Source organism: Natrix helvetica, assembly GCF_964273705.1.
Source record: "Natrix helvetica genome assembly, chromosome: 2".
NCBI lineage: Eukaryota > Metazoa > Chordata > Lepidosauria > Squamata > Natricidae > Natrix > Natrix helvetica.
Genome location: NC_138552.1, coordinates 207,039,800 through 207,061,765, shown reverse-complemented (window position 1 = coordinate 207,061,765; position 21,966 = coordinate 207,039,800). Strand labels below are relative to the sequence as shown.

At 38.4% G+C, this 21,966-nt stretch overlaps 2 protein-coding genes across 4 annotated transcripts in view; both read left to right on the top strand.

Annotated features, from left to right (window-relative positions):
- RMND1 (required for meiotic nuclear division 1 homolog) overlaps positions 1-11,080 on the top strand; it is a 52,219-nt gene extending 41,139 nt beyond the window's left edge. For 2 of the 3 annotated variants that reach the window (XM_081944343.1, XM_081944342.1), the window contains 3 exons: positions 169-289; positions 4,551-4,667; positions 6,595-11,080. In XM_081944343.1, coding sequence (XP_081800469.1) covers positions 169-289; positions 4,551-4,667; positions 6,595-6,627 — 271 coding nt within the window. In that variant the 3' untranslated portion in view covers positions 6,628-11,080. Of the gene's footprint in view, positions 1-168; positions 290-4,510; positions 4,668-6,594 lie in introns of all 3 variants that reach the window. The other variant, XR_014174638.1, reaches the window with a different exon arrangement.
- A 631-nt stretch (positions 11,081-11,711) lies between these two features.
- Positions 11,712-21,579, top strand: ZBTB2 (zinc finger and BTB domain containing 2). The gene is made up of 3 exons (XM_081944341.1): positions 11,712-14,838; positions 17,037-17,219; positions 18,629-21,579. Exons 2-3 carry the CDS (start codon positions 17,047-17,049, stop codon positions 19,986-19,988), a joined length of 1,533 nt encoding a protein of 510 aa, XP_081800467.1. The 5' UTR covers positions 11,712-14,838; positions 17,037-17,046; the 3' UTR covers positions 19,989-21,579.
- Positions 21,580-21,966: the final 387 nt, after the last annotated feature.

Below are 21,966 nucleotides of genomic sequence, written 5' to 3'. Positions count from 1 at the left end.
GTTCTGTAGCTGTGACAATGTAACATATTTTTTATTTTTTTTGCTACATGAAGTATGTTTGTCCAAAGAGTACTTGTTTGTCTCAACTTATAGCAGTGCAGTATGCAAAATACAATTCATTAAGAATTTAAAATTCTTTTAAATAAGAATTTATCTTTTCTTCCTCAGGCATCGTATAAATCTGAGTTCTGATCTGTTGATTACGCCAGATTTCTACTGGGACAGAGAACATCTTGAACAACTGTATGATAAAATGCATCGGTTTCTCAGTATTGATCGCAGAGTTAAGGTATTATTTTACTATTTTTATCTACCGTATTTTTCGGAGTATAAGACACTCCGAAGTATAAGATGCACCTAGCTTTTGGGGAGGAAAACAAGGGAAAAATATCTGCCTCTGCCTCCCAGCAATTGCCCTCCTTGCAACAAACAGCAAACAGTACAGACAATACACACTGTTTGTAGTGTTATATTTCAGATTATACGTGTACAGATGCTGTTAAAATTGATGTGCTTTCTGGAAGCATATTCTCTGCTATTTAAAAGAATAGCACTTTTTAAAACAATAGTACTGGGCCTCTTCAGATCAAGCATTTATTTTAAAAAGTTTCTTCATTTTGTTAAGGTGTCTAGAATAATAATAAAGCTGTCTTTAAAAAATAGGTCTAATAATTTGAACATTCTATAGGCATTTATAGTTGTTGACTTACCTCCTTGCAGCAAACAGCCTGATGAGCACAAGGAAAAAAAATCTGCCTCCCAGCAATTTGCCACTTGGAGCAAACAGCAAGTTTCACTTTCAATTTCTCCCTATCATCAGCTGTTTCAGGCTGCAGGGATTGCTATAGTCTATTGAAGCCTCCGCAAGCCAGTATCTAGTTTTATTGTTTTATGGAAACATAACCAGTGCATTCTGTAACTTTTGGAGAGGTTTTATAATACTTTTGCCCTTTTTTCTTAAATTCATGTAATTCTGAATTCACCAACAATTTAGCAAATGGAGTTTTACAGAAACTTGCTTTTATAGATTCTCTGCTGTTTTGCTTTTTCTAGAGTACTTTATGATTAATGGTTTACTCTAAAAATTACTTGGATGGTTTTTCTTAAAATATTTACAATATTTTGCTATGGGGATATTGCAGAAGTGTAACTTGGTGTCCCGTGGAAAAAGATGATTGTTAGATGGTAACAAAAAAAAGTTTAGAAATCCAATCAAGAACTTGTGAACATAACATACTACTTTCCACAAAACTCACTTTTCAATAGAATAGAACATAAGTAGGTCAGGGTTTAACTGTGGAGTCATTGATGCTCTCTAAGCGGGTTGTTTGCTTGCAGACGTTTCATTATTGACAAAGTAATATCAGTGCTGTGAGTGGGGCTTGCCCTTTCTTTATATACAGTAGCTTGCACTACAGTAGCTTTATATATACAGTAGCATGTTGGTGGGAGTATAACTTTTTCTTTAGTAGTTCCTTGACTAGAGTATTGCTTTTTGTTTGTTTTGTCTGGTATTAATCCCTGATTAATTGGGTGTAGGTCGCTGGAGAGAATGTGTTCTGGTCTTTTTGTTTCTTTCTTAGCCTTTTTAAATTGTCTCATTTGAAAGGTGCGTAAATGCAGTTTATCTCTATGTGTCTATTAATGGATGAACTTGTCTGAAAGCTAAGCTTCCAGGAATTCCATAGTTTTAGCTTGATCTAGGACAGTGGTCGGCAAGCCGCGGCTCGCGAGCCAAATGCGGCTCTTTACACATTTTAATGCGGCTCTTCAGTGTGCCGGGCACCCGCTCCGCTCCCTCCTCTCGGGCTTCGGAGGGAAGCTTTTTCAAAAGCCGAGTGACAAGTCTCCCAGGCTGTAATTTGCCGAGCTGTACGCGCGCGCCTGTTTTCCACGGCGTGGAGCAGCGGCGAGATTCTGCGTGGCGAGCGATGATTCCAGGGGCCATCCGGGAAGATGAGGAACGCGAGGGGAGACCCTGCCCCCCCACTGATGGCCCCCGGAATCATCGCTCGCCGCGCAGAATCTCGCCGCTGCTCCACGCTGTGGAAAACAGGCGCGCGCGTACAGCTCTGTCAGTCTCTCTCTGATTCCCTCTCTCACTCCCTCTCTCTGTCTGTCTGTCTCACTCACACACACACACACACACACTGTGGTCACCTTGTTGAGTGTTCCAATCACATCTGAAACACTCAACAACTGGCCTGCATTTATGGTATTTTGCAGCATAAATGCAGGCCAGTTGTTGAGTGTTTCAAATGTGATTGGAACACTCAACAAGGTGACCACAGTGTGTGTGTGTGTGTGTGTATGTGTGTGTGTGTGTGTGTGAATCAGACAGACAGACAGAGAGTGGAACAGAGAGAGGGTGTGAGGGAGGGAATCAGAGAGAGACTGACACACACACACACACACACACACACACAAACACAGAGAGAGACAGAGAGGGGGAGGGAGGGAGAGAAAGATAGACAGACAGAGAGAGAGACACACACACAGAGTGAGTGATTAAGTGAATGAGTGAGAGACAGACACATCCACATACACAGAGTGACAGAGAGAGAGGAAGGGAGGGGAGAGAGACAGAGGGAGAGACACAGACACACACACAGAGTGAGTGAGAGACAGACAGACCCACACACACACAGAGTGACAGAGATGGGGGAAGGAGGAGAGAGAGACAGAGATACAGAGACAGACAGACAAATAGACACCCAGAGAAAATGACAGAGGGAGACAGAGAGGGAGGGAGGGAGGGAGGGAGGGAGGGAGAGTCAAAGAGCCAGAGAGAGAGAAAGAAAAAGAAAAAAAGAAAGTGGGAGAGAGAGATGAAATGAAAAACAACATACAAACCTGACTTACTCAAACTATCCAAGGAAATGCAAGGCCAATGTTCACATTAGTGGTTGTGACTTTGTCAGTCATTGTCAGGATGTAATTTTCTCTACATTGTAAGGCAAATTTTACGGAATTTAACGTTATCGATAAATAATATCGTTCTAAAGTTTTTGTTTTATTAGTTGTGTTATTTGTATCCTCCCAACCTATGTGGATACTTGCATGCAGAATATTCTCAATAAAAACTTATTGAAACTAAAAACAGTGTACCATCCTATGTATTTTCGGTTTTAAAAATGCGGCTCTCAAAATAAATTTCAATCGTGGTTTTGGCGAGATTTGGCTCAGTTGAAAAAAAAGGTTGCCCACCACTGGTCTAGGATGCTGTTTTCCAGTTGAAATTGCAGTTCAATCTTTCTCTGTGTTGTGAGTTTTCATTGTACCTTCCAGTTGCTAAAGTGTTTATGGATGCACTCTGCTATCTTCTTTCTGCCTGTCTGTCCTACATACAGTATGAGCTGTTACAGTCCTTATACTTTGTTATAGATGAGTCCCGTTCTTTCTTCTTGGGCTACTAAGTCATTTGGTTTACATAACGTGGTTTGGAGGACTTCAGGTGATTTATGTACTACAGTGATGCCATGTGGTTGTAACCATGTGTTGATTGTTTCTGAAATGTTTTTGATGTAGTGTAGCAGGGATTAATTTAGCTTTACAGAGCATCATTATTTAGAATGAACCAGCTCACTGGGATAGCAATCTATAACAATATTCATGAAACTTTCTGTAGATTCCACATATTCTTACTGGTTTCTGGACTATATTATAGGTAGTATTAGTACATAAATGTTTTAATTCAGTAACAGATTCAACAGGTAGTTTTTGGATGCCTTCATATAGCCCAGTTGTTTGAAATGAAATTAAGTAAAAAATATATATAGATTTGCTTTCTAAGATGTGATTGTTGCCATGACAGTGGTGTGCCTGTGTATGAACAATGGGATTCATGAATAAAATGGCCTCACTACTGTCTTTAAATTAATGCACATAGATTAAAAAGTCTGCTGTTTAAAAAAAAAACTTCACAGAATCTTCGCAATCCAATAAGAAATGATGACATTGACAATTCCATTTGAGGAATTTTGTTTTACATTCGGTTTTATTTCAGGTTTTGCTTCTAATTTTATGTTGAAATTTTCTATTAACTTTATTAAAAGTTTGGGCATATTTAACTGTTGCATTGTTAGCTGAGTTTTGCTAGACTTAAACCTTGATTATTATTTGGTGAAGTATACTAGGCTAAGGCAGGTATCTTACACAATTTAACTAAATGCTTCAGAGGGCAATTGTAATGAGGGCTGACACCTAAATATTCCTTAAGTTCGATACAAGAAATGCTCAATAGAAAAATGTATTTCTATTTAATTTTATAAATGCATGCAAATGGAGAAAGGAAATTGGGGCCTGGGATTATGTGACTGATCTACACATTGCAATCTGTTGTATAAATGCTGAAAAATCACATTATCCCATGACTAAGAATTGTTCTGAGTTTTCAGTCTTAGCTAGTGTATTCAGTTTTTAGATGCATTGTGATATAATTCTCCGTATTTTTGATTTCAATAAATTCATCTTTTGGAAGTAACTTATATTAAGAAATTGTTTATTCAAGGTTTTCTGAAACATCAACTTTTCTATCCTTACTACTGAAGGTAGTAAATGAAAAGCTCCAGCAGTGCACAGAACTGACAGATCTGATGAGAAATCATTTGAATGAAAAACATGCTCTGCGCTTGGAATGGATGATAGTAATACTCATCACAATAGAGGTTGGTTTACTCAAATTGTTTCATAAAACATATGCAGAATGTTGACAAGTTCACTGAAGAGTATTTAAAAGTACTCCTTAGACAAGGGACAAGTTTCCAAATAACTTTAAAATAGTTTCCATAAATTTATTTAAAAATATAGAAATCAGCATAGTACAATAGCTTGTCAATTTTACTATACTACTTTACTATACACTCACACCCTTATTTTATAGCCATATAAATCAGACCAACTTGTAAGTTCATTACAGTGCATGTTGGATCACTTATATTCCATGAGATGTGCAAGGTATATAGGCTGAACAAAGATTTAATGGTAATTTAATGTTTTACATGCTGTTTACATATACTGAATATTCTATTGCCTATTTCACTGTGTGTTGCCAATAGTACTGTTTACAAATTCAATTATGCAAAATAGTTCCAATCAAAAATACAATGGCAACTTCCTCCTCCTTTGTCATTGGAGTAATGTATTCTTTGTTAGATATTGCTTGTTCAGCAAAGGCCTAGAAATTCTGTCCTCCAGTCTTGAAATTCTTATTATCTAAAGGTAGCTTTTGTCTCAACATTGTGGAGAGCAATTGTTAGGAAAAAGGCTTATAGCTTATAGCCGAATATCCACTCTATTGAATTGGTGACTAGATTTTAAGTATATTATCATCCCATGTCACTCTTTCACTGTCACCATTCCAAGCTCACAGAACCTTCCTGGATAATGTTGTATCCATACCAGAAAGTATGAAGTTTACTCATGCTGTAGTACCCCAAATCATAGGAATGGCCTTGAGTTTCTCCATATGTATAATGCAAAGGGAAAGGATGAGAATGGATTGAATGCATGAGGAGTAATCATAGTAATTATGTTTAATTAAATAACATTTATCTTTTCTTTCTGGCTCCACAACTGAAAGGCTAAATTCTGCTCTCTGGGGGTGGGGGGGGGGTTGTAAATCCCTATCCTAATGCTAAATTCAGTTAGTAGATTAATTATTAAAGCCTTCAGCAAGTACAATTTCTGAATACAGGCAAGAATAATTATCCATCCCCCCAAAACGACTTCATGTGCAGGCAGACAAGGTAGATAGGAGACAGAAGGGAGTAAAAGCTCTCCAAGGCATGAGTCCAGGATATCTGAGAAATCTTTCTCCAAAGGGATCCACTCCTCATTCTGGCAGGAGCCTACTGCAGATCCCATCAGCCAAGGAATTTCGGCTGGTGGGGTCCACAGAATGACCATTTTTTGCCACATACCCTTCCCATACTTTGGAACTTCTTGCCACCAGAGATGACATTTTCCCTGTCTTCTGGCATGGGGGCTAATTGGCATGGGCACCCCGAAGGAAAAGCCATAGAAGTGGTTAGTGCAATAACAGAGAAGGCACCACTGATGCTCCACTTGAAATGTCATTATGTTTTATTACATTATAAGCCACCCAGAGTTGCCTCAAACCATGAGATGGATGAAACATAAATGTAATTAATAACTTCCCTGGTTAGTATTATAAATCAAATAGCCCTCTATCCTAATACACAGCCATAGTTATGTACAGCCATAGTTAACAGGTGTAAAATAGTTAAAAAGTTTGGAAGGGTGGGATTTCAAAATAATACAAGGAATAAATTTAAATTCAGTAAACTTGCAATACTCTTTGTTCAAGTTGCCATATAATCTCACAATTCTTTTTTCTATAACCCCTCCCCATTTGTTCTCATTCCATGACCAGTGCAGAATTCAGTATTCATTCTGCTGTTTTGGGATTTCCCTCAGTCTCCCCCCCCCCCAAAAAAAAAAAAATCTTTTGTGCTTCTGGTTTGGAGGTTACTGATCCCTGATATCTTGACATAGAGCACTTTGTGCGAACACTAAAAATAGAAACCAGCCAAATAAGCATGCATGCTAGCAAAGTTCTGTTTTGTGTTGCAGGTCATGTTTGAACTTGGAAGAGTGTTTTTCTGATACCAGGTGTACATTGCAACAGACATTTTACAAGACTAGTCGCTATCCGAGCAACAGGTTTATTGGACTTCAACTTTGTCCATTTTGGAAAGTGAGCAAATGTCATGATAAATTTATGGACATTTGCTACAAAATGATGGGAGTCAATGCATTTAATTTCATATTTCATCAGTAACTATGTTTCTTGGAATTGATGGTGTAAAAACATTGTGAGGATGGTTTTCTATTTTATGGATGCAGATTATCTGTTATATTACAGGAAAAGGATATATACAGTATGTATGACATTGAGCAGTTTTCTGTATATAAGCTGCACGTTTTTTTCATAACACATTCAATAGAATTAAGAAAAATATGTATATAATATGCTGTTATGTATATGGGGATAGAAAACCTAATCCTAATATTGTGAAGGAAGTTAAAATTAAAAATTCTCTTCAGCTAAAATTGTAATTGTCTTTGGAACTGCTTAAGATTTTGTAAATTCAGATGTTATTTCAAGAAGCAAGAGAAATTTAATCAAAGCAATGTATTTGACTTTATTGCCTTAGACAAATTTTCCTCAGTAACCATTATGCATGTATAAATACCGACTGAAAAGCTGTGAAATAAAATAATGGTTGTAAAAAATGCATTGATTTTATTGAAGCAAGATTAAGGATTTGGATCTCACAAATCCAAAATCTTTTGACTAGATACATCAGAAAACTCATGAAAGCTTTAACTTTGTTCTCAACTAACTTTCCGAAATGTATCATGAATATTACAGTTGTCAAATTTTAACATTTTTATAAGAGTTAAAAAGAAGTTATCTCGTTAGTTTCAGAAAATGGGGAAAAATTTGTAATTGAACCTACTGAAATTTTATGAGAAACAGAAAATATACTGATAGCTCTGTTCATAGTGCACGTTTTAGAGTAAAAAGCCCAAAGCATTTGTGAGGAAGGTACATTTTATCATTTGAATGAGTTCGTAATTTTTTCAACTTTGCATCACTTCTCTATCATGTTCTCAGTAACAATGACAGCACACGTTATACATAATAGCATATTTGTAATTCTTGAGACAGTGGTGCTTAAACATTTGTGAACCTTTTTGAATTTTTAATATTTTTACATCAATATGACCTAAAATGTAATACTATTCACATTCTAAAACTGATGACTTATTGACCATGATCCAAAGCTACGTGTGTGTGACAAAAATATACAAACCTCTTGGACTATTAGTTACTTTGAAGGGGAAATTAATTAGATATTTCAAATCAATGAAATGATAAGGCCTTGCCTAACAAATTCTGGATACTCTTATCAGTCTTCACAGAATACTATATGGAAGTGTGTCATGAGTTGAACAAGAGATTTCTGGGGACCTCTGAAAAAGTTAATACTACCAAGCTGGAAAAGATTACATAATTATTTCCAAAGAATTTGGATTAGATGAGTCTACTGTTAGATAATGTACAAATGGAGGCAATTCAGCACCACTGTTATCCTTCCCAGGAGAAGTTGACCAACCAAGACCACACCAACAGCCAAGCATGTAACACTCTGGGAAGAGTATCAAATAATCCCACAGTAACAGCTATGGAACTAGAGACCAGTTCATCAAGCAGGGAAGCCCACCAATATCTTTTTGAGTTGAAGCTGTTTGATAAGGAAAAAAAGTTAAAACTCCTCCAAGCCAATGTGCAGGGTTCAACAATAGTTATCATAAATATTTAATAGCAGTGATTACACCTAATATTCAGCAACACCAATTACTGAAAGGTTCACTTTTTTCATATGCAAATAAGTATTTTTGGATCAAACATTAGAACAAGCAATGTTTTTGATTCATTTGTTTAATTGAGGTCATATTTACACAGAAATATTAAATTTAGAAGGGTTCACAAACCTTTAAGCCCACTTTAAACAGTTGAAATGAAATAAAAATATATAAATCTGGGAAGCAGATATTCAATATATTATTATCAAAATGGTAGTGTCAAACCTTTTCCATTGCTTTGGTATACAAGTAGTCCTCCACTTACAATTTACATATTTAGTGGCCAAAGTTACAATAGCACTGGGAAAGGTGACATAACTATTTTCACTTGTGACCATTTTCACTTATGACCATTGGTCACATGACCAAAATTCAGGTGCTTGGCAACTAACAAGATTCAGGTGCTTGGCAGGTACAGTGTCCCAGAGGCATGTGATCACTTTTTGTGACCTCCTGATAAGCAGTTAATGGGGAAGCCAGATTCACTTAATAGCCATGTTGCTAACTTTAACAACTGCAGTGATTCACTTAATAACTGTGGTAAGAAGTCATAAAATGGGACAAAATTCATTTAAATGCTTCACTAAGCAATAGAAATGTTGGGGTCAATTGCAGTCATAAGTTGAGGGCTACCTGTATTTATTATACAATTTCATTAACAATGTGTGGCATTCAAATTTTGCAAAGGTAACAAGAAACAATGAACATTAAATATTACATGAGGGAGAGAGAGGAGCCTCTTTGTTTTCTGCTATCATATCCTGCAGTTGGGTTAAATAATCAAGTCTGAAAAATGCAGTCTTCATAAATTCAGTAAGTTGTTTCAGAATGTATTTCAATTTGTAAATAACACAGTATTATCATCTTATCCAGAAGCATCACATAATGCTGGATAGAGCATTAGCAAAGCCTCACAGACTCTGGCTGATATCTGTCTCTGGCAGCTCAACAGTTAGTATATCTAGTTTGTGAAAATTAATACTAAGATTGCTACGGTAGTTTGCATGGAATGTATTTGAGAAAATCAGGGACTCATCCTCTTAAATGTAAAATGGAGTGAAGAGCTACTTCCATTTCCCAATTGGAAACTTTATTGCCCTTTCTTTACGTTTTCCGAATATTAGTGGTTGTTTTGTAGTAAGAAACACCTATTTAGGATCTCATCTGCCCTGTTTCACAAATTTGACTAGACTCCATAACTTAGCTGTATTTCAGTATGACCTCAGGAATGCACTATGAAGTTTAATTCAGAAAAGCATTCAATAATATCCCTCTTGGGAGTCTAAAGATGGCTATGCTATGCTATATTACATGGATGCAGAACTGGTTGAGAACTGTTCAGGTAGTTCTTTACTTACAATCGCAATTGTGCCTAAAATTTCTGTTGCCAAGTGAGATGTTTATTGAGTTGGCCCCATTTTATGACCTTTCTTGCCACAATTTTTAAGAATCACAGCAGTTAAGTTGGTAAAATGATTGTTAAGTGAATCTGGCTTCCCCATTGACTTGTCACCTCACAAAGGATGATCACAGGACCCCAGGATACTGTAACCATCATGAGTCAGTTACCAAGCACATGAATTTTGATCATGTGACCATTGGGATGTTGCAAGAGTTGTTAAGTGAGAACTGTTGTAAATTGAGGACTATATTCAATAAACGTACATCAATGACATAACAGCAAACTGGACATATTAAAACCTATCATGAGGCTCTATTCAACTCTGTGCTGTTCAACGTGTTTATCAAGTACCTGAGTGAGGCGTTAAAAATGATTATCAAATGAAGATGACAATGTTGGGGGTTGGTAAACACCATTCAGAATAGTATCAAGATTCAAAAGGATTTTGTCAAGCTGGAACAATGGAACAAATTAGCCAATATGAATTGCAACAGCAAATGCATAATCCTGTATCTAGATTATAGGAAATCAAAGAAGTCAGGAAATCAAATATAAAGCCATGGGATGAGGGGAAACCATACTGAACAGCAGTATATACACTGCTGTTGTGGAATCTAAATGCTTGAAGCATCACAATCCAAATAAGGAACCACGTGATACATGGACCAAAACTAAAAAATGAATCACAGGCAGCAGCAGCATGGATCAGATTGCCGCTAATGTATGGTATCCAGTTCTTTGCGTATTTTAGGAAGAATACTAACAAACTGAAGAATGCTCAGAAAGAAATAATGGACCTGGGGGGAAAAACTTGTTAGAAACAATTTGAAGTGTTGGGTATGATCAGCCTGTGGACTATTAAAAGACACAACAGCAATTACCAAGTATATAAAGGGCGATAATGCAAAACTCAGGGCCTTGGTTCAAAGTTGTTCCAGAAGACAAGATAAGAAGCAATGGGGTTAAATTACAAGGTCATAAATTTTGGACAGCAAGGGAAAAAAATCCTGATAAAAATAAACAATGGAAAAGACTATCTGGGGATGTGGTCAATCTTCAGGAAAAATACTTAAAACAGCAGCTGGGTTGCCATCTGTCAGAATGCTGCAGTAATGGATCCATACTCCAGGCAGGCGATTGGATAAGGAGATCTTCAGTCTCCTTCAAACTGTATGTTCTATTATTCAGAGTAAAAGCACTAAAGAATGTATTAGATACTTATACTGAATATATGAACAAAATGAAGCACACTAATATCATTTACCTATTCAATTCTACATTGGAAAAATTTCCAATACCATTCCTGAAAAACAAATTTCCCTAGTTTACATAATTAACTAATATATATATATGTAAATACATATATATATATATGTAAATTTGGTTATTTGAAATTAGCACTTTTGGAAAGGGGCAAAAAGTACATTGGGACAGCACATTTATGCCCAAATAGAATAAAAGCCAATACTGTTATAATTAGAGGCAAAAATTAGATTAAATTTGAATACTTACAATTTCTCAGGTCTAAATCCAGCAAAAACCTTGTTATTTCAACTAGTGTTTTGTATCTCATTAGAAAGCAGCTTTCATTTCAAAAATGAACTACTGTACTATTTACTGCCCTGCTAATTGGAGGGAATCCAACATTTTACTAAGCATCTGAGTAAACAATTACTGAGATAGACAAGCTTTGAACTAAGGAACAGGACACTCCTAATGCATATCAGCCTAGAAATATTTCCTCCCACTTTGTTTTCTTCAATAGTCTAACTTGTAGATGGGATTTGTTTAACAATTAGGAGCCAGAAATCATAGATCAACAAATACTAATCTGTTCTGCCAATCCCTGGTTTACAAAAGATAGTATGTTTAGTACACCAAGGGCTCCCCACAAAACCTGGATAAAACAGATACAATAAATCACACAATAAAAGGCAATTCAGATACTGATTTATTGTTACATTTGTAATACCTGATAGATAAAAAACTTTTATTCGGGAAGGTATTTTATGACTCAGTACAAAAAAGCAGTGTGTAACTTACTGTTTAGAAAAGTTTAAATCACTGTTCATAAATACTAATGCTGATTTAAATTTTAATGCAAACCTAAAAGTTTAATGCTACATACAAATGTTAATCCTAATTAAAATGCAGTCCTCTACTAGTAATATAGCAGTAGATTTACTATACTAGATCAACAGTTCATAAGCATTCGTTTATGCTTAAATGCTCATAAGCAGGGAACAAAGCTATGAGTTTTCATCAGATCACTGGTTTTACACAGCACACTAAGCTAAAATGTTGGGACAGTTTATACCTCAGAGGACTACAAACCCAGGCAATTCAGTGAATCACCAATACAAATGATAAACCAATGCACCATCTAGAGGTATATAGGTAGTCCTCCTTTAATGACCATGATTAGTACCAGTAGTCAGTAAGTAAAGTGAAACTGCAAGTGTGTTTGTGATTTTGCTTCAGCTTTCCTTTGCTTTGCAAAGGTTGATTGCAAAGATACTTTTTCATCACTCTCATAATTGCAAACAGGCAGTTACTAAACAAGAACTACTGTGATGATGATGTTATCCATGTCTTACTATACTACTTTTCAATACAAAGGTTTTTCTTTCACTAAATTAAATCTACCACTACTAATTTATTTCAAAAGCCTTCAATTGCCCTTTTTAAGAAACTGGGTTGCTTCTTGTATTAACGTGAAAATGTTATTTGGGATCCAATTATCAATCACTGAACTTCCATGGATTATGTGGGAGCCAATAAATTGAAATTCAATCCTTGGAATGTTATGTAGATTTCTTTGCAAAGAAAGTGTCCAACCCAGTTTAGATAGCTTGTACTCTTCAAAGCATCAAGATGTGGTTCTAAAATCCAGTTTATTACCAGAGATCTTAATAAACTAAGCTGTACATTTCATTAACTGCACCATATCTTTTCCTAGACCAAGACCACCAACTGGATTCACGCACTCTAAAAGCAATATATGACTCATTATTGTAATATAAGTTTTTATTGTCCTGGAGAAATTACCTCTGTTGTCATTCTTTTGCTTCAATAACATGTTTTATTTATATTGTTTTAAACTGAAAGTCACATTGAAATGGAAAATGAAGGGCTAGGAAAAAGCTGTTGAGGTTAAAACTGTAACCAAAATTTAAGCTTAAACAAACATTTGTAACTAAACACAAATCTTTACCGGTATCTGAATCTTAATTACACAAAATACTAAAACCTCAAAGCATAAGTCAGAGTGAAGTATTATTTAAACTTTCTTAGCATTTGTATTTGTAATAAAATCAGTAGTACTGATCCAGGAAAAATCATGTAGATCTGTAAATCTGAGACTAAATTTCAATAATTCATTCCCTCCCCCCTTTATTAGTTCTTTGTTTATAACTGACAAAAGACAATTACCTGAAACAAAAATTGAACACAAATAATCTTAGATATTAAAGCATACAACTCTTCCAAGAGAATCTTTTCCCAACTTTAGTTACAGAATTCCCGCCAGGTAATCCAGATCAGATAAACAAACAAACCAATAAAGTTTGTTAATGTTTATTAATAAATTAAGTCTTTACTTCTACACATGCTAACCTCACTATAATTTACTAAACGCAAAAGGACAAATTTCAGGCCAATGTGTGTAGAATCAAAATCTTTTCAATATAATTAAATACGAAAGGGAAGACCTGATTACATCTGTAAAGTAAATAGAACAAAAAATGAAGTGTAATCTCTACAGCCTAGTAAAAAATAAAAATAGCTCCTTAAGCAATAACAGAAAGCAAGTGACAGAAATCAAAGCAAGTCCAGAGATTTAGAAATGCTTAGAACAAATTTCCCACTTTTTTTTTCTGGGAAAGGACATCAAACTACTCCAGGACCACAATCCTATTCATATTATTGAACCTTACTAAACTAAAGGAATGGCTGTTTTGAGAAAATGTAATAAAAATGGCTACTGCATACATTATTTTTGAGTTCCTTTACTTTGGTGCTATCACTCTGCTTAGGGTTCAGGTTTTTTTTTTATAAGAAATTGAATTCCAGCAGTTTTATGTATTTTATATTTCCTACTATGAAACCATACAATACTTTATTTCACATTGAAGGATTACTGCTATCCATCAAAGAAATAAGTTCACCAGCTAAAAGCATAAAATTCTGCACTTACAAATCTAAACCTATTAGTGGAATATCATTCTTTCCACTAAAGCAGGCGACAAATGTATTGAAATTCCTAAAAATAAAAATCAACACATTTTTCACCGTAAGTCACTACTGCTGAAAGGGATAAACTTCAAATAAGTTTACTAAGTTCAAATCCATGTTACTTGACCTCTGCACCGAGAAGTGGGATTTAGTATTAAACTACTTAAATGCATACTTTAGAAATACTCGGATGCCAATCATTTTTTTAAAGTTGTCATAAAGAGCCAAATCAAGCTAAGGGCCGTCCGCAGACGGTTAAAATTATCCCTCTCCCTCTTTTCTAACCAAAGTGCACCTTACTTCAGGGTCTGGCCACTTCTCTCCCACCTGCATCAGAGCAACGGAAGACATTAAAAAGAAAAACAAATAGGGAGAACGGGGGCTAAGCTTTAAAGAGCCAAAGCGCGCAGAATGGGCCCCCTTTCCGTCGTCCGTTCCCGCAAGCCAAAGCTAGGCGGCCGCGGCGGCTCAAAGCCCAGCCGGTGAGGCCTGCGTCCCGCTCACTGCAAGCGGCGCGCGCCAATAGGCGAAGCCAAGCCAGCCAAGCAGGCGGCGAAGGAGGAAAGCGGGGGAGGGGAGGCTCCTGCTGCTGTTGCCGCCACAGCGCTCGTCGCCGCCTCCCCCCCCCCGTCTCTCCCCGGCGGGGGCTCCTCGCTACAGCCTCTCTGCTCCGCTCTCGGTCATGTGACCCTAACGTAACCGGACAGGAAAAGCCGCCGCCGCCGCGCTGACTCCGTTGTTGGCGCTGCTGCTGCTGTTCCTGGGCGGGCGGAGACCGCGGGGGCCCCCTCCCCGAAAGCGCGAGCCAGGTGAGTGCCGCCTGACCCCCCCTTCCTCCCCTACACACACTCATCATCCGAGAAGGCGCGGGAGAAGGGGCGGGTGGCCCGGAATGAAAGAGGGGAGGGGAGGGGGCGCGTGGCGGCGGCGAGGCCCCTTGCTCTCTTCCCACCCCCACTCCCACTCCCATCTATCTCCCGTTCCACCATTGTACTGGCGGTCGAGTAGGCCAGGTTCAGACCCGGAGGAAAGGCAGGAGCTCTCCGGGCCCTGAGGGGGGCTTTTCCAGCCGAGACCCCGAAATGGCGCCGGTGGAGGCGGCTGCCTCGGGGAGGAGAGGGAGAGGTCTCCCGGTTGAGGCTGCTAAAGAAACTCCTGCCCTGGCAGAACCTGGGCTGATCCGGGCTTGGCCTGGCCCTGAACGCCCTCGCCGAGTTGGGTAGCGGCCTTTCCCCTTTTTTTTCTCTCACCCGCGGCGGCAGCAGCCCGGCCTAGGAGGAAGGGGGAGGGGCAGGCGCCGAGGCAGCCGCGCGGAGCGGGAAAGGGAGGGAGGGAGGCAGAGAGAGAGAGAGAGAGGAAAGGAGGGGGGGTGAGGGTGGGCGGCTCCGTCTGCGTCTCCTCAGCAGCCTAGGCGGCCCTGGCGACAGCGGCGGTTCCCGTCTCTCGCGCGCCTAGGCGCCCCAGCCCACTCGCTCGCACTGCTTACGTCGTATCGCGCCGCCGTCCGTACGCCGCCCCGCCGCCTCCCGTGCGTTGCGTGTGCGCGCACGCGTCGGCTTCGCGTCGGCCTGCGCAGGGGAGAAGGCGGGGCAGTGGCCGTGGCGCGCGCTTGGCCTCGCTGCCTTGCCCCCTTTTGCTCCGCAGGCAGCCAATAGAAAATGCCGGTGGCCTGTCACAGTGTGAAATCACGGCGGGGGCGGAGGGTGAAGGAAGCTTGCGGTCCTCCACCGCTGTAGGCTGCTGTTTGCCCGCCCCGTTGGCGTCTGCGAGGGTTTGCTGCCTCCTGAGCGGCGCTTTATTGCTGGCGCTCGGCGAGGAGTTCCTCTCTCCAAAGGGAGGGACGAGCCTCTCGGAAGAGGTTCTGCCTTTTTTCCTGGGGCGGAAGACGCTTTCGAATTTTGATCCCATCCTTCTGGACACTTTTTTTCTTTTTTCTTTTGGTCTGGGCAGGGAAGCACTGATCCTCTCACAATTATCCAGAGAGATCTCGCCTTTATTTAATGTTAGATGCTGCCTATAAATTAGAAAATTGTGAATTTACTCCGGAAAACAGATGTATTTTATTTTATTTTTATTTTAACCTCGAATGAATGCTGTGATTTTTATCTAATTCATTTTCCCCGTTTGCTGCAAGTTTTCCTGAACAGTTGATTGAATTTGCTGTGCAAAGCATTCATTACAGAAACAAAATATAAAATGAAATATAAAAACATAGCTACAAATATTCCCAAATATTTCAAAATGCTGTGAGAGAGCAAGAGTTTTATAATTACATTTGGTTTAATTCTCTTGATCCTATGCAGCATTTCCAAATACATTTTTAAATATTCTATCACAATTCAAAACCTTCATTTATTTGCTCTCAAGTTTTTAATCGTTGTATTTCAACCAGTCTACAAACTGAAGTATTATGAATGCGATGGCTTTAAATAAATTTGATTTTTTTAGTTGTCTGAAATATATATTGATACATTGTTGGCAAACAGGTAATGAGCATTGTTGTGCTAATTATTATGTTATCTATTATTGCTTTTATTTCCTTTGTTGGTTTTAATCCTATAGATAGTCCTCACCTGACTGAAATTTGGGTGCTTGGCAGCCCATTCATATGTACACACATGCATTTTAACACCCACCCCCACCCCGTCTTTGCCCTTTTGGACCCTGTGTACCAAAGCCACTTACCCTGCCACCACCTATCTCCAGCTGATCTTTGCCTCTTCTTTCTGCCTCTGCTGCTGAGGCTCCCCCAACCAAGGCAACTATTGTCCCTCCTTGTTTTATCTAATGAGCATGGGCTTAGTGATGGAAATTCTAGTCCCAATTCGGATTGTTAAATGCTTGTATGTTTCTTGCTCATTCACAATAGGTGAAAAATAGCTAGCTATAAAAATCAGATAAATGGTTTTAGTACCTGTGAATTGTGCCCTTCCAAATTTCACATTCTTTGGGCATATGACAGAATCTTTAAAGAAATATCTTTTCAATAACTCTTTCTACTTTACAGATTTTAAAAAATGGATTTGGCCAACCATGGACTTATTCTTCTACAGCAGCTTAATGCTCAGAGAGAGTTTGGTTTCTTGTGTGACTGCACAGTTGCTATTGGTGATGTGTACTTTAAGGCACATAAATCCGTCCTTGCCTCTTTTTCCAACTACTTCAAGATGTTGTTTGTTCATCAAAGCAGGTACTGTATACACACACATATATAAATATATTTTCAAACATTAAGTTAGTATAGAGTTACTTTGTCTACCTCAATAAGTAACATGCAGTGCAATCTGCAGGTCGTTTAAGACAATTAGAATTTAAGCCTTGCTAACTTCATTGGTACTTGATTTATGATTCAGGTTCAGCCACTGTAATTTGTGTGAGGTTCTTTTGGTGTAAATTACAATTTCCTAAGTAGCAGGAAACCAAGGGTTAATGAGGGGCAGTCCCTATCCATCCACCCCAGGAACAACCTAGCTTTCTCTTTATATTGCCATAGGACAGGGGTGTCCAAACTTGGGAACTTTAAGACTTGTGGACTTCAACTCCCAGAATTCCCATAGCTGGCTAGGGAATTCTGGTAGTTGAAGTCCACAAGTCTTAAAGTTCCCAAGTTTGGACACCCCTGCCATAGGAGAAGCTATAGAGCTTTGTTTGTCCTTTCCAGTCAGATAGTGAGTGTTCAAAGGCAACACTGTGTGGAATCGGCCCAGAGAATTTAAGATTGTGAATTGCTATTCAGAAAAGATAATTTGGAAGGAGAGATCAGTCTGGCCTGAAGTAGATGCTGATTTCAAAATGGGCTTGAGGAATTGTTTGCCATCTGCATTTCATTCTCTTGCCTTTTTAAATAGTAAAGTCTACTTTCTGGTTTAGTTCTTATGAATCTCTTTAAGAAGTAATCGTCTGAAATGGAATAAAAGCATGGGATATGGGAAAAAATAATAATTACTGTCTTTATTCACAGCAGTTGAAATTACAAATATTTTTGATAAGCTGAATAAATATATATGGTACATTTTGTTCAGTTATACATCAGTATTCTTCATCTTAAGTCTTTACTGTTAGAAGATTAAGAATCAGGAACCGTGTTCTTCTTGCCTTGCTTATTCCTGTCAACTGAAAGTTTTGAATTCTTCAAGAAGTAGTAAGCTGTTAACATACTTCTATACTCCATTCAAACCAAGGTAGAGGTTTTGCTGCTAAATGTAAATTTGCTGAAAAATTGGCTGTACTGATTCAGATCCTCATTAAGCCATTTAATAGATAATCTGTTTCAGAGGTCATTTTCTTGACAGATAAGAAAAAACTTAATATTACTTAACCACCCATCTCCCCCTGTTGTTAGCCAATGTTGATGCTGCAAAAGTATTCCTGCATTTCAGTGCTGCAGAAATGTAGTGACAGTGAGCAATATGCAGAGGGAGACAACTTTTCTGTACATACATCTGTAAACAGGAGGAAAGCCTATGCTTTTCGATACACAAAGTCTGATCACTTCTGATGTATAGGGGATATACTGCTGCCTTGAGTAAATACTATAATACATCTTTAGAGGTCCCCCCCCCTTTTTCTACATTAATACTGTAATTTCTTTTTTTGCAGTGAATGTGTCCGCTTGAAGGCAGCTGACATACAACCAGATATTTTCAGTTACCTCTTGCATTTGATGTACACTGGAAAGATGGCACCTCAGCTTATAGATCCTGTTCGACTCGAGCAAGGGATAAAATTCTTGCATGCATACCCTCTGATCCAGGAGGCCAGTCTTGCCAGCCAAGGAAACTTTGCACACCCAGAGCAAGTTTTCCCATTGGCATCATCATTATACGGTATTCAAATTGCAGATCACCAAGCAAGGAATCCCACCAAGGCAGTGACAGCACCTGACAAGCCTTTGCGAGAAGCACGGCCCCAGCTCACAAGAGTGACCCAAGAACAGGTACATGAACCCTCCCAAATATCCCAGATACCACCACCAAGTTTGCCTCAAGTGCCCCCAACAAATATAGCTCCCCCTGACCCTCTGCAGTCTTCACTGTCTCCCGAATTAGTATCAGCTCCTTCTCATCCTTCACCTGGAGATGAAACCAACATGGAAGCCTCTTCCTCAGATGATCAACCTGCCTCTCTCACAATAGCGCATGTCAAGCCAAGCATTATGAAAAAAAATGGAAGCTTTCCCAAATACTATGCCTGCCATCTATGTGGTCGACGTTTCAATTTGCGAAGTAGCTTGCGTGAGCATCTCCAAATTCACACCGGAGTGCCCTTCGCATCCAACCAGCACGGGGAAAGTAGCATTCCCTTGTCCCTGTGTAATAATGCTCCTGAAAAAGATGCTATGGAAGCGACTGAAGCCGGAATGATCAGTGACAGCGAGCTGCAACAGATCTCAGATTCACCCATAATTGACGGGCAGCAGCAAGCAGAAACCCCCCCGCCCTCGGATATTGCAGATATTGACAATTTGGAGCAAGCAGATCAAGAAAGAGAAGTGAAAAGGCGGAAGTATGAATGCTCCATTTGTGGACGCAAGTTCATTCAGAAAAGCCACTGGAGAGAGCACATGTATATACATACCGGCAAGCCTTTCAAGTGCAGTACTTGTGACAAAAGTTTCTGCCGGGCCAATCAAGCTGCTAGGCATGTATGTCTCAACCAAAGCATGGACACCTATACTGTGGTAGACAAACAGACTCTGGAGCTCTGTACATTTGAGGAAGGCAACCAGATGGACAACATGTTAGTACAGGCCAACAAACCCTATAAGTGCAACTTGTGTGACAAAACGTTCTCCACGCCTAACGAAGTTGTCAAACATTCTTGCCAAAGTCAGAACTCGGTCTTTACTTTAGACGAGGAAAGATCCATTCTGCTAAGTGGAGATGCTGAAACTACAGAGAGTGATCATTCAGTTTTAGACTCTATCAAAAAAGAACAGGAAGCAGTATTGTTAGACTGATCGTGAAACTTGGGGTTTGTTTTTGTTTGTTTTTTTGTAACAAAAGGTTATGTTTGTTTATTCATATTTTTATTAAACTTAACTTCCTCCCTTCCCCTCACCATAACTTCACTGACATGAAAGGAAGTCTGGCCCTTTTCCCAGTAAAAGCCTAACATTGATAAAGGATATTATATCAAATTATAACTATTGATGTTAATGATAAAGAAAATGTGTAAGAGTAATTCCTTATCTTGGAAACTATGCTACAGTGATAAATGGCTCAATGGCAGGACTGTAAACTATTTGAAAGATTGTTTAATTATATGCTTGAATGCACTGAGAAGGTGAGAAGAAAACTATGTTGGTCAAGTTTCAATTGTTTATTCCCAAACCTGATTACTTATTAGAGGAAGATTAGTTAAGAAAATTGAATTCTTAAATGAAATGCCTATAGTTATGCCTGTTAATCATTTCAGAAACTCCTTTAATAGAAGCAATCCAATTTTTTTAACCTACATTAATTTTTGACAAATGTTTACGTCCAATTCAGTCCACTGATACTATGTCCATTCACAAAGAATAAGAATATGATCATAAGCACATAATTGAATTGAATTAAGTTGAATTGGTGATAGATCCTATCCAGGGCACTCAAACTTCTAAGCAAAATGTACTGAGGATCATATTTCATTAAAATAGCAGTAATAATGTGATGGCAATCATTTTATATGCATAATGTGTGTGCCTGTGTGTGTGCACAAGTGTATATACTTCAGACATGTATGTACCGCATGCACCCTTTTCAAATTGATCACTTTTTTGAACAACTGAAACGTTTTTTAATATCAGTAAAAATACACTTTTTAGAAGCGTATTTAAATTACACGGACCACATGACTATTTATATCTCATTGAATGGAAACAAATAATGTTGAAATTTATTATTGCTCAAAACCTGAAGGAAGTGAATTAGAAGAACTCTACAAAGAGGTCCTTGAACCCAACTCCCTATGGGAGTGACAGTTTTCAGCCTGTTTTTGAGATACAGAAAAGAAGAAAAACAATCAAAGCAATTATCTGAATTCACCTGATAAATATGGGAAAATTAAGAGAAAGGGAAGCTGATCTTATTTTTTTAAATTACTAGCATCATTTTATAACAGAACAAAATGGAAGAATGACCAAATTATATCATGGTTGGTTTCCAGGTTAAAGTGGAACTTCGAGTGGCATCCTCTCTGTTCTTTGTATTAGTTTCTTAGGTTCCAGTCTGGCAAAATAGGCAACAAATAAAGGGGGCACATTGTACAGTCACTTTGCTATGGACAGTCTGTCTACCAGTCAAAATCAGGTTGTTGATTTTTATCTTTAATATATAAATATATAGATATTCTCCAATAACCTAAAAAAAAACCTAAATTGACAAGTGTTTTCTAAAATCCCACTGAAATGCAGGCAAGTATTTTGATGGGGAGAAAGGGGAGCAGATATTGCTCTGCTCTTGTATACATGTTTTGTTTAAGTATCATCTTTTTTGTGTCTAGATATGTTCTCCAGTTTGTAAGTTTTTATACTTTTATTTCACAGAATAAAAATGATATAAAAATAATTTTAATTTTTGTCATTTCATCGTATTTATCGTATTTCATCACTGCACATGCACATATGGTACAGACCTTAGACCTAAGGATTTCCAACGTAGCCAAAAAGAAGTCTCTTGCACTGATCACGGTAGCAAATTCTATGCTGAAGCAGGAGTCACAATTGGTGCTGGAGAAGCAAAGCTCAGGAGCACTACACAATTGGGTGTTTAATAGCACCTGGGTTGTGCTTGAACTCTTGTGCCCCATTTTAAACCTGTATTTCTGCAATTCATTTAGAAAGTTAATTCTAATAATGGGCATATTACATACAGCTGCCCTACCATGTGGCTATGAGAGTGGTCAATAGAAAAGTATGTGATATATTAGCAGGGTTCAGTTTACTTCTTAAGTGA

Excerpts from the sequence above, each read along its gene's own strand:
- ZBTB2 (XM_081944341.1), top strand. The coding sequence starts at position 17,047 with ATGGATTTGGCCAACCATGGACTTATTCTTCTACAGCAGCTTAATGCT. Across the intron at positions 17,220-18,628 it reads TTGTTTGTTCATCAAAGCAG|TGAATGTGTCCGCTTGAAGG; the intron begins GTACTGTATACA and ends CTTTTTTTGCAG.